Raw genomic sequence first — 15,522 nt, 5'->3', positions numbered from 1 at the left:
CTTGAATGGGTGAATCAAACCACTGACTCAACATAATGCTTGTCAGTTGAACTAACATGTCTCATTAATGTGTAAGTACTGTCCATTTGGTATTATATTTCTACAAATATTTATTGTGATTTTTATTATAAAACAATTTATTATATATATTGTGATGTGTGACTGCTTTCCAAATCTATGTTTTTTGTATCTTTTGTATGTTGTTAAAGCCTAATTGAAAATCAGTTCCTGCAACACTGAGCACTCAAACAAACAAACAAAAAATTTGGGTCCTGATGATGCAATGAAAACAGAATTAACGTATTTTTCGGACTATAAGCCGCTACTTTTTTCCCACGTTTTGAACTCCGACGCTTAAACAACGAAGCGGATTATTTATAAATTTTTCCTGGGTTTTTCCCGGTTTCCCAAACTTCAAGCCAAAAAACTAAACCCCATAACATTAGACCAATGAAATTTCCGAACGGAAACGAAAAAACGCACCACACCTGTGTTCTAAACTGCATGGCTTCGGGAGAAAAAGTTTTTAAACGCACGACGATGTCAAAAGATAAACTCTCAAGAGAAATTGATGTGAAAGGAAGGAGGAAGACAGTGAACAATGACTTTCTTGGTAGGCTACTGTTTAGATACAAGCCGCTGTAACACGTTGAGTCTGGGTCAAGGGAGAGCTCGCTAACTGCAGTTGCAACAGAAATCATATAAGCACAGACAGGTTTCCAAAACTCGTGCTTTTTTATTTTTCTTGGCAACAGCGTTACGGGTTAGTCAAAGAAACTTAGAAATGAGCATCAGAAAATAATAAGGACATATTCCTCGGTCTTGCACACATGCAGTAATAGCGGAAAAATGCGGCGCCAAGCTATTCCCAAAATACCGCTATGCTCCTAAAGGAAGCGCAACATATTTCACCCGTTACACCGTGTAACAGACACTGTCTTTCGTTAAAGCCTGTGTAAAGTTCATTAGTTTCAATGTAGACAGGTGCGGCTTATTTATGTTTAAAATAAAAATCTGTCAACTGTCAACAGGTGCGGCTTATATATGGGTGCGCTTTATAGTCCGGAAATTACTGTATATGAGCTGTTTAGTTGGAAAAAGCTTGTATACTTCTTGATTCTCTTGCCTGTTAATCACAGCAATACTATCCAATGTGAGCTCATGTACGTGGAAGATGGCAAATTAAACTTTGAGTAGGTTGCACTGACCTGTGATGCAGCATGAGCAGCAGTTTTGCAGGGAAAATGTGCAAACATTAGTTATGGGGAGATTGAATCATTTTAATCATTTGGCTCTTTGAATCTTGTTCAGGGAAATGGGCAAATCTTTATTCGGCACTTTGACTGTCACGTGACAAATAAATCAAAAACTTGGAACAGAAAGTTCCTGTACAGGGCCTATTGCTGTTTTCATGCTACAAATAAAGGATGGTGTGCATACATGGTCAAAATAGAATCAATTAATCACTCTCTGAGAGAATTTGTTTATCCTGTGTCATGTAAAAGATCAGTTTAAAATACCTATCCATTTAAAATAACCTACCAGTAGCTCGTGTTGATTATGTACTGATCTCAGAGCTCAGTCACCGTGTTTATGTAAAAATGTTCTCGGAACAACCTGAAATTCTGACAGAATGAATTATATTGCAAACAATATGGAGAACAATGGGGTTTTTAGAGCTAAAATGCTAAAAGCAGAAGAACCACTTATAAAAATTAAAATATATATTTGAAATCGGTGCTCAAATCCTTTTTTATTTGTTCATGAAATTAGATCAATCACATCTTCCCTCATTGCTTTAACATTGAAAGAGCATGTATTCGCGTTTATTTGTTTGTTTGTATGTTTGTTTGTTTTTTAATGAATGAATGACACGGCAGGATGAGGCTCTGATATGGAAATCTCATTCATGAAGACCTGTGACCAATGTAACTCACTAACTGATTTAGTTTTAATTATATTGGGTTATTTAGGAGGAAAACTTGGAGAGTGTTTGCAAATTGAATATATATTTATATATGTTCATGAACCCTAGAATTTGCATATGTGTTAAAAAAAATAGTTTGTTTATGAGAAATATAATCAACGTAATGTTTTTAATGTTAATAAATACATTTTTAATAAACTGTTAGTATTTTTTTTTAGATATCTAATTATGTGAAATAGGCAATCTGTCTTTTATTTTAATCCTCAAGTGGAAAAAGGTACAAGAAGAACCCTGTTATTAAAAACATTAACTGGCACGTATCAGGAACCATACTTCCTCCATGAGGCTTTATGGCGTTTGGTCTCCTCCTAGACAGCTTCATCTCCACCTTCCTTATCCTGCAGCTGGTATTTCCTGAAGACGATTGCACTCGTACTGAATGACTAGATTGCTTCCCTTCTGCCCTGAGATTTTAAGCATTCTGCCATTCTTTCTCCATCCCTTTTAATCCTTCTTTCTCTATTTCAAAATTTTTACATCTGTACCAAACGTGCCTGCGTTTCGCATTGCAAATCCTCCGGTGTGTGTGTGTGTGTGTGTGTGTGTGTGTGTGTGTGTGTGTGTGTGTGTGTGTGTGTTTGAGTGAGTGAGCCTCTTTCTCTCCTCTGGGGTCATTTTTGCCCGCCGCTGATTGTGCATGTGTGAGTGTGTGTGAGCATCAGAAGTCTGCGGCATGGTAAGTGGCTAATACATACGTCTGCAATAGCATTCAGCTTTGGCTAGATTGTTGATAAACCGCAGAATTAGATTTGTCTATGTGTAACAATTAATCATGATTAAATGTTTGCTTAGCAGGATCTAGCTTTTGGAATAAGTCTAAGCTAGTTGATCATAGTGTGCATGTTTGCAGGCAGACATTCTGCCCTCATGTCACAGGTGGTAATATATACAAGAGTCAACAATCACTCCAGGGCTCAGCATGGGCTTTATTAGCCCTGCAGGTTCACGCAGGCATGTGCACGCTTTTGCCAGGGAAAAAGCTAAAGTCGGCACTGCAGATGTTACACAGATGTGCATGGCTGCTTGCATGCCTACGTGTGTAATATGCCTATCAGTTGCAAACTACTGGCTTCCTGCAAATACAGGATTTTGTAGTGCGCACAACAGTATTGTCATTAGGGCTGATGAAAGATGTAACAATTCTGCATCAAAAAAAAAAAAAAAAGCATAATTTTTTACAATTATTTTTATTTAGCCTAGCATTTCACACCTTACATATCGTTGCTGCCATTTTAGGGTTGTTGTATCTATTATTGGTTTTGCAATTTTTACTTCCCTAATGCACTCCTCCAAACACAGAACGTTTTGAACAAGCAGCAGTTTTTGGGAATGAGTCCTCATTATACTGCCTTGTAGCTATGTTAGCTAGATACACTATATGGACAAAGATTTGTGGACACCTGAGCATATGTGATTATATGACACCTGATTATAAGATTCATATGTGCTTTTTGAAAATCCCACTTCACATTTTGTCCCCATTTGCAGTTATAAGATCCTCCACTCTTCTTGATAGATGTTTCACTGCGTTTTGAAGTGTACTTGTGAAGATTTGTGCTGATTCACCCACAAGGGCTTTAGTAAATCAGGTGTTGTAGGCTAAGGAGGTCTGGGGTGCAGTCAACATTCCAGTTCATTCCAAAGGTGTTCAATAGTGTTTGGGTCAGAGATCTGTAGCAGGCCACTCAAATTCTTCCACTCCAACCCACGTAAACCATATCATCATGGAAGTTGCTTTGTGCACAGGTTCACTGTTATCCTGGAGCAGGTTTTAAAGAGAAACTTTAATGCTACCACATTCAAAGACCTTCTAAACAATTGTGTGCCCCTGGCTTTGTAGTAATAGTTAGGGGAAGAACCACTAAGTGTAAGTTTTTTACAGGATGAATCTGAAGTGTTTCTCAGCAGAAAGTGCTTTTCTAAATTAAATATTATTGACCCTTGCTGTAAAGGCAAAGACGTTTTTCTTCTCTTGATTTTTGCTGTTACAAAATGAGCTGATTTGTGTATTCTTGGATATGGTGCTCAAAAACAACCATCCAGCAAAAAGCTTCAAGCAGAATTAGCTTGTTGATGAGAGAGGGCAAATGAGAATGGACGAAATCTTTAAACCTGAAAGCAATTCAAATAACCACTCTTAACAACTGTGTTGAGCCAAAAAACATGTTAGGTTGTAGAATCCTGAAAAAGATTACCTTGTGAAGCTAGTCAAACTATGCAAAAGCTATCTGCAGGTATCCAAATTAAAATTAGCATGATATGTGTTAGCATGATAGTAAAAATGTGCTAACATTTTTCACATGGTTTTATTAGTTAAGTGCTACAAAGATTTAAAGCTAAAAAGGAATTGTGTAGTTAAGGTTTTGTTAAATGTGATAACCTTAACAAAACATCAGGAATGTAATCTTGACATCAGCCTAGATCCAAGTGCTCTACCTTGAGGCACCAGAAATAAAAGCAAGATCATACTTGCAAAGACTTAATGTTTCTCAAGGCTTTAGAAAAAGTAAAAAAAGTTTTTTTTCAATCTCGCTGTCACTATCGTTGTGGTTTGCAGTAAGTTGGTGTATGTCAGCTCCATGCTTTCTTCCTTTCACATCTCAGGATGGTTCCTGTTTTGTTTAAATCAATCATTAGTGTTGCCACATTTGCGCTGATTGCCAAGTTCACTTGTCATTCAGGTAAACAAACGTGCTGCTAACTGGATTTCTTCAAGCACCCGTTGATTTAATAAAATATGTGTTTATTGTGTTTTTTAGACAAATCGATGCATGACCGTAAAATTCATGGACCTTTTTGAAAGGTCTATTTCAAAGGCTATAAATGTAAAATCCACCCTGAACAACTTTAACTATCAAAAATGCTCTTCAGATTTATTTTGTAATTCTTAGTTGAGGTTTTGGTCTGGTTTGTGGTGTGTTTTTCAACAAGTTAGAACATCTCAGAAATGTTTCAGTATTTATACTTTTACTATGATTACCACCATCAAATCCATTGTGCTATTCATCCTGTAGATTGCTAACTAGCTGTGTTGAACAGACTTCTTGTTGTTTCATGTTTTTTTCCAAAGAATTTTAAAAGATAATTTCTTAACTTGGAATGCATTTACCCAAAACATAAATGGCATAATGCAAACAGATTCAGTATCCAGCGTCTTAGGTTGGTAGAAGTTGGTAGACATTTATGGTTAACATATTTCCAGAGCAAATTGCTCTCAGGCAGAGATAGTTGAAATTGGAGTCGCTGTGCATAATCATGTTTCGTTCTTTTTATCTGATCATTTGTGCCATGTATTATCTGTCTTTAGGAAGTGTATGTGGCTGTGCATTTAAGCCTCTCTCTCTAAGCTTGTAACTATGGGCTCTCACCATATGCTATTACTTTATCTAAATCCAAAAATCTGTACTCTGTTCCTACCCACTGATGTGTTTAGAGGAAGCACTGGCCACCCACCACCATCCCACCAGAGTTTTATATATATATATATATAAGTACGTGGATAGATACGGATATCTTTGTTTCACTGCATTTTTTTTTCATTGCTTTACTACTGTATTTCTGCATATTAATAAGAGTAACGAATGTAAAGTTAATATTGATCTTGTCAAACTGACTATAAAATAAGCATTTCACGTCTCTTGTTAGCTTTCTCGATTTTATTCTATTATATTGGCCAACCCACAGCATTGCAGAAATCTTTTGTTTGTATAAGTTATATTTTGAGACTTGAACTTATATACAGAAACATAGGATTGGCAGTAGGGGCTACAGTGACGGTACACAAAATCCATATACCTTGGTTTTTCAGTCAGTTTCATTTCGGTACACTTAGGGGGGGATGAAATGCAAAAGATTAAATTGCTTGTTGTTTTGTTTATTAACCCAGTTTATTATCATTAACATTTGTGGACATCAACAGTTTACATTTTTAAAACAATTTTAAATAAAAAGTCCGTTTGAGTGTGTGTGTGTGTGTGTGTGTGTGTGTGTGTGTGTGCGCGCCTTGGTTGGTGTGTTCAAGGTTTTATTTAAGAACCAGATAGTTTCCTTTTGGCTAATGAGAATAAAGTTAGATTTTTTTCCTAGTTATAACACAGCATTAATTAGCTGCCTCACAAGGATGAGAAGAAAACCGTGTGTGTTTCTGTGGCTTTTCTTTCCTGGTCATTTCTAAATCTGTGTTAAAAAACATCAGCGAAACAGGCTGGTAGTTAGAGTTAGAACCCCAGACAGGCACGTGGCATGTGTGTCAGTGTGGGGCAAAAATCAAAAAGGGTTATATCTACATGTAGACCCCATCTGTGTATGTGTACATGTGTGTGGGTGTGTGTGTTGGTGGGTCAGTCGTTGAAACCGTGCTGGGAAAAATCTCTCGAGTTTTTACAGCGTTGTGTGCTTCTTTTGTTGTTATTTTCCATATTTCAACCAGGAGTAAATCATCAGGGCACACCTCTTCCAGTTCATTAAAAAAAGACATGAGACCAGAAACACTCATTCACAGTTTGTCACCTCCTAGCTCAACTTCAAGGTCATCCAGGTTGGAGCTGAGCATTTTATATCTCTCACTCTGGCTCATAGCATCTACTGAAAAGAAAACAAGCAAATAGACTTCTGGTAATAAGACACAGGTGGTAATAATCACACGTTACCTGCCGGTTCAACACGCCCCCTTTCATTTTTTATGCCCTTTTTTCACACTGCTTTTTACACTTGGGTGTACATGTAATTTACCAAAAAAATGCAAGTGCATTGATTTGATTTTTGTCTTTTTTTTTTTTACTTACTTACTTACGTCTGGGGAAAATATAGAAAAAATACTCTGCAAACACGCATTTTTAATATATATATATATATATATATATATATATATATATATATATATATATAATATAATATAATGTCTCTATCTAGCTATCTAGCTATCTATAGATATACAATAGAGGTGTCAGTGTTACAGGATGTGTTGTAACTAAATATCAAACTAAATGACTATTTATTTATTTACCGGTGTAATTGTACTGTGTACACTGTGTGTATATGTGTATAAAAGGTGAACAGCAGTGCCATGAAACAAATTATCCATTAAAGCATCTATGGTCTTTTAAACTAATCATTACATCTTGCATAGTATTATTGATTCGTTTTGTTACCAGTCAGCATTCTAAAGGTCTGCATTATTGTAAAGGGTTTATTTAGGTGGCACTTAATTTATAGCAGGCAGAATTTAGTGTCGGACAAAAAAGCAAGCAGCTGGACACTGTTCAAATGACTCTGAGCATTAAAGATCAAATGTGAATTAAATTTGCGCTTTGAAAATTTGCTCAAATAAAGTAAAATTATACACAAATTCTTTTGCTTTCTTCATTAGAATATTTGTGAACTCCTGGCGTTTCTCAAAAAAGTGCATTATCACGTCCGTGAGGTTGGCTCATGTTAGTTCGCTTATGTTATATTGCCGACTAACAAGTAGTGAAGTTAATAATTATTTATTTACTTATTAGCATGTTAGCTTTCAGTATACATAAAACATTTTTGGGGTGGCGTCTGTTTATCGCGTATTTTTTAAACGGGGGATTACTGTACTGTTATTTTCACATATGGACTGAAGGACTTATAAATGAAATCAAAGGTGTTCCTTCTCTGATCTGCATTATGTTGACTGTCAGTTTCATCTGCCTGGACATAACTTTGTGAAACAATAACGATTCTAAGTATATTCTAAGGACAAAGCAAAATTAGAAGTAGCACTTGTTGCTCAGAAAACCATGAAAATAAGCTTATGGTGGTGTATTTTTTTTTATTCTTGTTAGCTGTTGTTCACTGTTTTGATTTCATCTCACTTTGGGTGAGTTACAAAAAATGCTTGATGGGTGAAAAATTCCCTGTTTGCCCCTAAACAACAACAAAAACACTACCTTAGTTTTTCACTCACCATTTCTCTTATAAGTCAAATTAATGAGTCGTATTAGCAATGGGAAAAAGTTGTAATTGTATTGTAAGTTTCAGAATGTAATAGGACACTGATTTACTGCACAGAGTGTTTAAATCAGACATGTTTGAGCAGAGTAAAAGATAATGTTGCTGCAGTGTTAAATGTAGGTATTAAACTAAGAGCCAATTCCTGATGGTCTATATCAATATAAGTATGTCAGTAAGCATTGTGTGTAATATAATTTTGAATTAAAATAAAGCAACCTGATCTCAAATAATTCTGCAGATTATTGTGCAAGGTGTTCAAGGTGGATTTCTCCTTTATTCCTGATACCCAGTATTTTGCTATTTGCTATTTTGCTTCCATCAAACTTGAAACACAGCCTGGATTTTTATGACTGAACAATGTTATTCAGTAGAATCACAGAACTAAAATCTACCCTAAGGCTGATATCATGATTAACCATTTTGATTTGGCATGGCTTTTGAAGAAGTTGTGCATTGTTTGGTGTTGTAGGCAACCTACGATGCTTTTGAACTCCTTCAGAAACATGAATGAGGTTTGTTGAAAGGCCAACATCAGATTGTTGTTTCAAGCATGCCACAGTTGTTATGTCTAATTCTGTTATCATCTCAGGTAGAGGCCTGTAGTCATCGTTTTTGTTCCCCAAAGCTCTCAGCCACTTTACACACACACACACACACACACACACACACACACACACACACACACACACACACCCTCCACTACTCTTTGTTGAAAAGAGTGAAAAGAAATACCACATTTACAGTAACTTTAGGCACATTGAAAAGCGATAGACAGAATAATCCCTGGTTTCCTTTGGAACTTTGCATCTGATGCAAGCGAGTGCAGCTGTGTGAATGGCTTGGTTCCTGTTCATTATTCATTATTACAGTTTCCTCTTCATCCTGTGATTTATTGAATGTCACACTTTTAAAGGCATACTACTGGGTGCAATTACTTCTATCAAATAACATTCTTTTGAACGTAGCTCAGCTAACTGTAGCATTGGTAGCAATCCTAGTCTTGCTCCATAAGGCAGTGTTTTGTTGTGCCTTGTCTTATAAGTTGTCTACGACCAAAATAGCTCAAAATACCCAGAATAAATATTATTTTACTACACATAAGTTGCAGAGGATGTTATTGCATGTTAATGAGGCTGCTATTTAGAAGTTTAAATCGGAACACACTTTTTGCTTTATTTTCGTTGCTTTTATTAAGTGTTCATGTCGTCATTCGCACTGATCTTTTCTATCTGGATGATCAGATTTCAGATAATGTAACCATAATTTAGGGTTGTGTATTTACTTTTAAATATCTTAGGGGTCGCCACAGCGGATCATCCGTCTCCATACTAACCTGTCCTCTACATCTGCCTCTTTCAAACCAACTAGCTGCATGTCTTCCCTCACCACATCATATAACCTTCTCCTTGGCCTTCCTCTCCCTTTAATAAACTCATTTCTAATCCTGTCCATCTTCATCAGTCTCAATGAAAATCTCAGCAACTTCTGCTCTGCCACCTTCAGCTCCACCTCCTGTCTTTTAGTCAATGCCACTGTCTCTAAACCATACAACATCACAGGTTTCACCACAGTCCTATAAACTTTCCCTTTCACTCTTGCAGATACCCTTCTATCACAAATCACTCCTGTCACTCTGCCTGCACTCTTTTCTTCACTTCTCTAACACAATTTCCATTACTTTGCAGTGAAGCGCTAAAGAGCTTTAAGGTCCCAAGCAGTGCACTTGCTGTATCACACTGAGATGCAGTTTGTGAGAATGCTCTCAATGGTAGAGCGGTAAACGTTTTTCAGTGTCCTATCAGTGCTACAGGACACTGGAAAACGTTTACCGCTGTATCATTGGGAGTACATTGGAGGGCATTATTAAAGATGCCTCTCACCCCACCCATGGACTATTCATGCATGCATAAACGGACTAACTTTTTTCCTGTGGCTGTTACTACACTGAACAGCTGCTCATATAATGTCAACAAATACACCATTGCACAGTCACTTTCTGTCTATATTGCACTGCTGCATCTTTGCACCATCCATAACTTATATTTATCATTGCACTACTGTATTCCTCCCATATATAGACTTAAGATGTCTGTTATACTGTATATTACTATATATACAGTATCTTATTACCTTTTGCACCTTCTGTACATTATTCACTCTTATTTTGTTTGTTCGTTTGCTTGGGTTTTTTTAATGGATTCTCTGACCCAGTAGTTCAGGGCACTACAGCGTTACTTGAACTACCATGGTACAACAGAACTCATAGGTGAACTGAAGAGACAGAGATTAAGAAACCTGGTGCGTCTAGTTGGCAGAAAGAGAGAGACCAAGCAGAATACGTTCTCTGTCACTCCCTCTACAGCTACGTCTCCTTCACTTTCTTTACTATTATAAATTCTACCAATAAAAAAAAAATTATTTCCAGGATATTGCTTGTAATTTGTGGGTGCCACTATCAATATGCAGGAGACTCTAGAAACCTTTAATAGATGGTCTTGAGTGTGTGGAGGTAGATCATCTTTAGTAGGGTGTGCATTGTGCAGTGGCAGGGCTGTGAATACATTTTTGCCAAGGCATGCTGTAAACACACATCACTCTAAGTTAAACGCCCACCTGGGGAAGTGCTTCATCAGCAGAGCCCAAACAAGCAAACGTTCTCATAAATCCAAAACTCCTAAAACTCCAAGCTCTAGCTACTCCAAAACTCACAAAACTCCAAGCTCTAGCTACTTTCAACAGGAACATTAAACGGACACAATTAGAGGGACCTAAGCGAATGGGACAGGAAGCAGAGGAAGTGTTTTTCTTCGTCTGAGACTCCTAGAGAGGTCGTTGATGATAACGAAACAGCAGTAGGCAAATATGCAGGAAGTAGCACAACAATGCTTTTAGACATCGAAAGCATACAAGTTTTTCCGCTGATTACAAGCGTTAAAAAGAGCTAATGTTTATTTGCAATGCATTTCTGCCAAACCAAATGATGTATTGCCAGTTAGTTCTATTGTACGCATTGTTAATCACGTTGTAGAAAAATTGGACAAATGGGAATGGAAAAAAGAGGAAAAGAGTCATTAGTTTAGCTGAGGTGATATATGGATATTAGTAGTCACCCAGTGAAAATAGAGAGAAGGCAGACCTGCATGACCTGTAAAGTTCTTTCTTTAGCTACACTTTTTTAATGCATTTTTTTTTCTATCTTACTTGATTTCTTTCACTTGTTTTTTTTTTTTTTTTTGCTTTATTTTGTCATCTGATTTGCCATGCTTTCTTTCACATTTTGTTTTTCCTCTAACTTTCTTTCTTTCTTTTTTTTAATCTTTCATTAATTCACCCCATTCATTACATCTTAAATCGTTTCTTACCTCATCCACCCATCCATCCATCCATCCATCCATCCATAAATCCATCCATCCATCCATCCATCTATACATGCATCCATAAATACATACATACGTCCGATCTAAAGTCTTTTTATATGTATTTATTTATATAGTTTGCTCCTTTACTCAATTCTGTTCTCTTTGCTTTCCCTTTTCTTTATTTCTCTCTCTCACTCATTCCCAGCAGCAGAATGATGTTTTTAATTCGTGGAATTAATAATTGTTAAGGTTTTTCCCCATTTAATCGATATATATATATATGAGTTCAGCCTATCTTGATGGCATGTTTGATAATAATTTTTGGCTAAACCATTTTGTGTGTGTGTGTGTGTGTGTGTGTGTGTGTGTGTGTGTGTGTGTGTGTGTGAGACAAAAAGAGAGAACCAGAGTTAGAAATCTCACACTGTCATCTCTCTAACTGAATCTTTGAAGAGTTAAAGGAGGTTATTAATAGCATTTTGAGCTACCGTCTGTCTTTGGCTGCCATGTTTGCCAGTCTGAAGTGTGAAAAAGGACTAAGAATTCGCAAACTGTACACTACTACATGTGTGACGGGCTGTGAACGCGTATGAGAGAGAACGAAAGAGGTCTTAAAAGCTCAACTTTGCGGTGTTCGCTAATAAGGAAAATGTGCTAATAAGGACAATGTTACAATGTGCAAATGAGCAGGAAAGATGAAATAAGGAGAATGAAAGACTAAATAAAAGCAAATGAAAGCAACTAATTATAGAGTACTGTAAACTAGACAAAAGTGCTACTGTATTGGAACAGATGTTGTGTTGAGGAAGACATCTGGAAAAGGGGACTTAAAGAATAGAAAAGATAGTCAAGTTCGTTTAGTAGATTTATGTTAGTCAATGATTCATACCAACTAGATTTTAAAATGAGTCTGAAATGACTTTTGAATCATAAATCTTGGTAAGGTGTTTATTGAATTCATTTGCCTTTTTTATTATGTCCTCAGGGTGAGAAACAAAGCAGTAATGGTTTTCATCATGTCGCAGCCTGAAGTGGTCTAGACGCTTGGGTGTGAGTGATTGTGTGCTAATCCAATTTTTTATTATTTCAGGGCAGCTTAGCTAATAAAAACTGCATAATAGTTATAATCTTATTGTCAAAACCAATAGCGCAGCTTTAAGATGTGATTGGGTTCGTTTGTGACACACAAAGCTATTCAAAAAGTCACAGAGCTCTGGAAGAACCAAGGATTTGAACTGGTTCCTGATAAAGCCAGAGTTATAAATACAAACAAACATAAGACTTACCTGACTAAAAATAATATTTTTGCTTTCCATTTTACACAAATGTGCAAGGCATATATGTATGAGTTGTGGAATATTTTGAAAAATAAAATTGGCAGTGTTTAGTTGTATAATTTTTTTTTTCTGTACTCCTGACATAACAATGGCAGTAATGTCAGATCAGTTGGAGAAAGAGAGAGAGAGAGAGAGAGAGAGAGATAAAGGAAACTACTGGAGCTCTCTGGCCCACTGCCTACTGACCATCCAATGTAAACATCGATAAGACAGGCATTTTAATTATGTTTGGGAATAAAAGAGTGGACAAGGCCCCCTTTTTTTTTTTCTCTTTCAAACCCTGTGATCCCACAAAGTCAGTCTCTGTCCCTCTTTCTTTCTATATATATTTTTTCAGCAGCCTGCAATTTAGCTAATCGATTCATGACCAAGTGAAAACAATAACAAATGAGTCCAAAATACTCCTTGTCAAAGTTTATTTCTTTATAAACTTTATTACTCTCACCAAAAAGCTGATTTAGCAATTCTTTCCATCTTCCAATATTTTCTTCCAATGAGGCCTTATTTTAGACCTTTTCATAAATTAGCCTAATTAACCTTTACTCAAATACGTTATCTTAATAAACTGTGATTTTGGTTTGTTTAAGAAATTCAGTAACTTTGAACTAAACTTCACCATGTAGCTGAACACTGTAATGGCATAGAGGCAGCCACTCCGGACAAGCAGAATTATTTTGCTTTATTTTGTCGCATTCTTTGTGCTATGTCTCAATTTAAATGTGGTAATAGTCCCTTTATATGCTATGTATACCCTGTAATATATATGCCATGGTTACATGTAGCAGCTCATTAACTAAAACAGTGATTAAACAGAAATAAACTGAGCAAATCTTCAAAAGTCTTAGAATGAATGGTTTCTTTGCCGCTATTGGAACATAAAGACCTGATTTACACTGAACAGTGTAAATTAAAATATGTCTGACTGTTAAACTCCAAGAAGATTTATGTAAATCGGTGGGTTCTGCGGCTCGTAACTCTAACATACTTAACTTGTCCTTTGCAGCAGAGGTAGCTCTGGGTCTTCCTATCGAGGGACGTTCCTTTTGAGGACCTGTTTCATAAACATTTTTTGTGGTTTTGTAGACAGCACTCAGGGATACATTTAAAGGTTTTGAGATTTTTACGATTGACTGACATTCATTTCTTAAAGTAATGACAGACCGTCTTTTATAGTCTACCATCTTTGTAAAGTAATCTATTTTGAATAGATGCCCTTGCTTTTTTTTCATGTGGTCCATAAATATTTGAATCATGAATTTCATTTAATTTCCAGCAGCCATTAGAAAAGATTAGGCATTTAATGAATACTGGGCCAAAAAGTAGATGTCTGGTTGTGTCCTGGTATCTGAATTGGATTTTAAAGTAATGCATTAAAAAGAGCAAGATTTATATCTGATCACTGTATCATATGATTTGGTGATCTGTTAATAACTACAGACAACCCTTTACCTCTCTGACCTCCCGTTGTCCTAAACAAAATAATTTAATCTGCTCAAACACAACAGTTTTACATGGCCTAATATTCTTAATACTTTGAAGCTAAAACAATAAGGAACTGGATGTTTATCGCTGCTACAAGGTACCATATTTTCCGGACTATAAGCTTCTTTTTTCCCACGCTTTGAAACCCCGCGGCTTAAACTAATATAAGGATTTTTCCTGGGTTTTTCCCGGGTTTTACAAACTTCAAGACAAAAAACTGAGCCCCATAATATTAGACCAATGAAATTGCCGAACGGGTTCATGTTAACCAGTGAAATTCTTTATATTAAATCAGATGCGCTCCCACTGAATCGGGCCGCACCACATCATAAATATGGATGATGTTCCTCTGACGTTTGACCTGCCACTCACTCAGACTGTCTACAGGAAATGCGAATCGCTAAAAACGCTGAAAAAAAACGGGCATGAAAAACCGCACTTCACCTGTGTTCTGAGCTGCACGGCATCGGGAGAAAAGATTTACCGATGGTGATTTTTAAACGCACGACGAAATTGTTGTTAAAGGAAGGAGGAAGACAGTGAACAATGACTTTCTTGGTAGGTTACTGTGTAGATACAAACCGTCTAACAGACACTGTTTTTCATTAAAGCCTGTGTAAAGTTTTAGTTTTACACATTAGTTTCAGTGTAGCGGCTTATAGACAGGTGCGGCTTATTTATGTTCAATATAAAAATCTTTGTCAAATTCAGTGGGTGCGGCTTATATTTGGGTGCACTTAATAGTCCGGAAATTACGGTAAGTGCTTTCGAGGACAAAAAAATTATGAGTAATAAACCATGTCAGGATGTGTTCTAGGAAAAGAATCAGCTTCAGGTTGGAAACACTTCTCAATGTACTAGATCATCATCTCTGATTTTTCTTATTTCCTTAAAGCACACACTATATATAAACTCAGTGCATAATCCCCATTTTTAGTGCAGATAAACCAAAAAAAAGACTGCACTCTTCAGCAGCTTGTGACTGCTACATCAAGTTTATTATAAAGGGTGCTTAGAGGGTGCTTTATGTATTTATATATAATTCAATTCTTGTGCTGCAATTTTAAACTCCTGCTCAGACAGAGTGCAAAATAATAGATCAACTCTTAATATAGTACAGAAACGTTTAACTGTATGTAAAAAAGCTTTTATTTTTTATTTTTTTGCCTGTGCAAAATCGTTAATGTGCTCTAGGCATGGACTAATGGAACTTGCTATACTTTAAGAAATGGAAACTTTATGTGCAGCCTTTAAAGTGGCCTAGTAGGAGATGTTGCACCTTCCACATCAGAGTACATGGACATTCAGAGTCTGATATCACAGTCACTAAATTACATATGATTTCATTAAAAGAGAATCCTGCGATACTAGATTCGGA

At 36.4% G+C, this 15,522-nt stretch overlaps 1 protein-coding gene across 4 annotated transcripts in view; it reads left to right on the top strand.

Moving 5' to 3' along the window:
- sept4b (septin 4b) overlaps window positions 1-15,522 on the top strand; it is a 59,334-nt gene that overhangs the window by 23,623 nt on the left and 20,189 nt on the right. The window contains exon 1 of one of the 4 annotated variants that reach the window (XM_046876402.1): window positions 2,607-2,663. The exons of 2 other annotated variants lie outside the window; for them this stretch is intronic. In XM_046876402.1, the coding sequence (XP_046732358.1) occupies window positions 2,661-2,663 (3 nt within the window). In that variant the 5' untranslated portion in view covers window positions 2,607-2,660. Of the gene's footprint in view, window positions 1-2,606; window positions 2,664-15,522 lie in introns of those variants that run through there. One more of the 4 variants, XM_046876395.1, reaches the window with a different exon arrangement.

Source organism: Silurus meridionalis, chromosome 20, assembly GCF_014805685.1.
Source record: "Silurus meridionalis isolate SWU-2019-XX chromosome 20, ASM1480568v1, whole genome shotgun sequence".
NCBI classification, from domain to species: domain Eukaryota; kingdom Metazoa; phylum Chordata; class Actinopteri; order Siluriformes; family Siluridae; genus Silurus; species Silurus meridionalis.
This window is presented reverse-complemented; position numbering and strand designations above follow the sequence as displayed.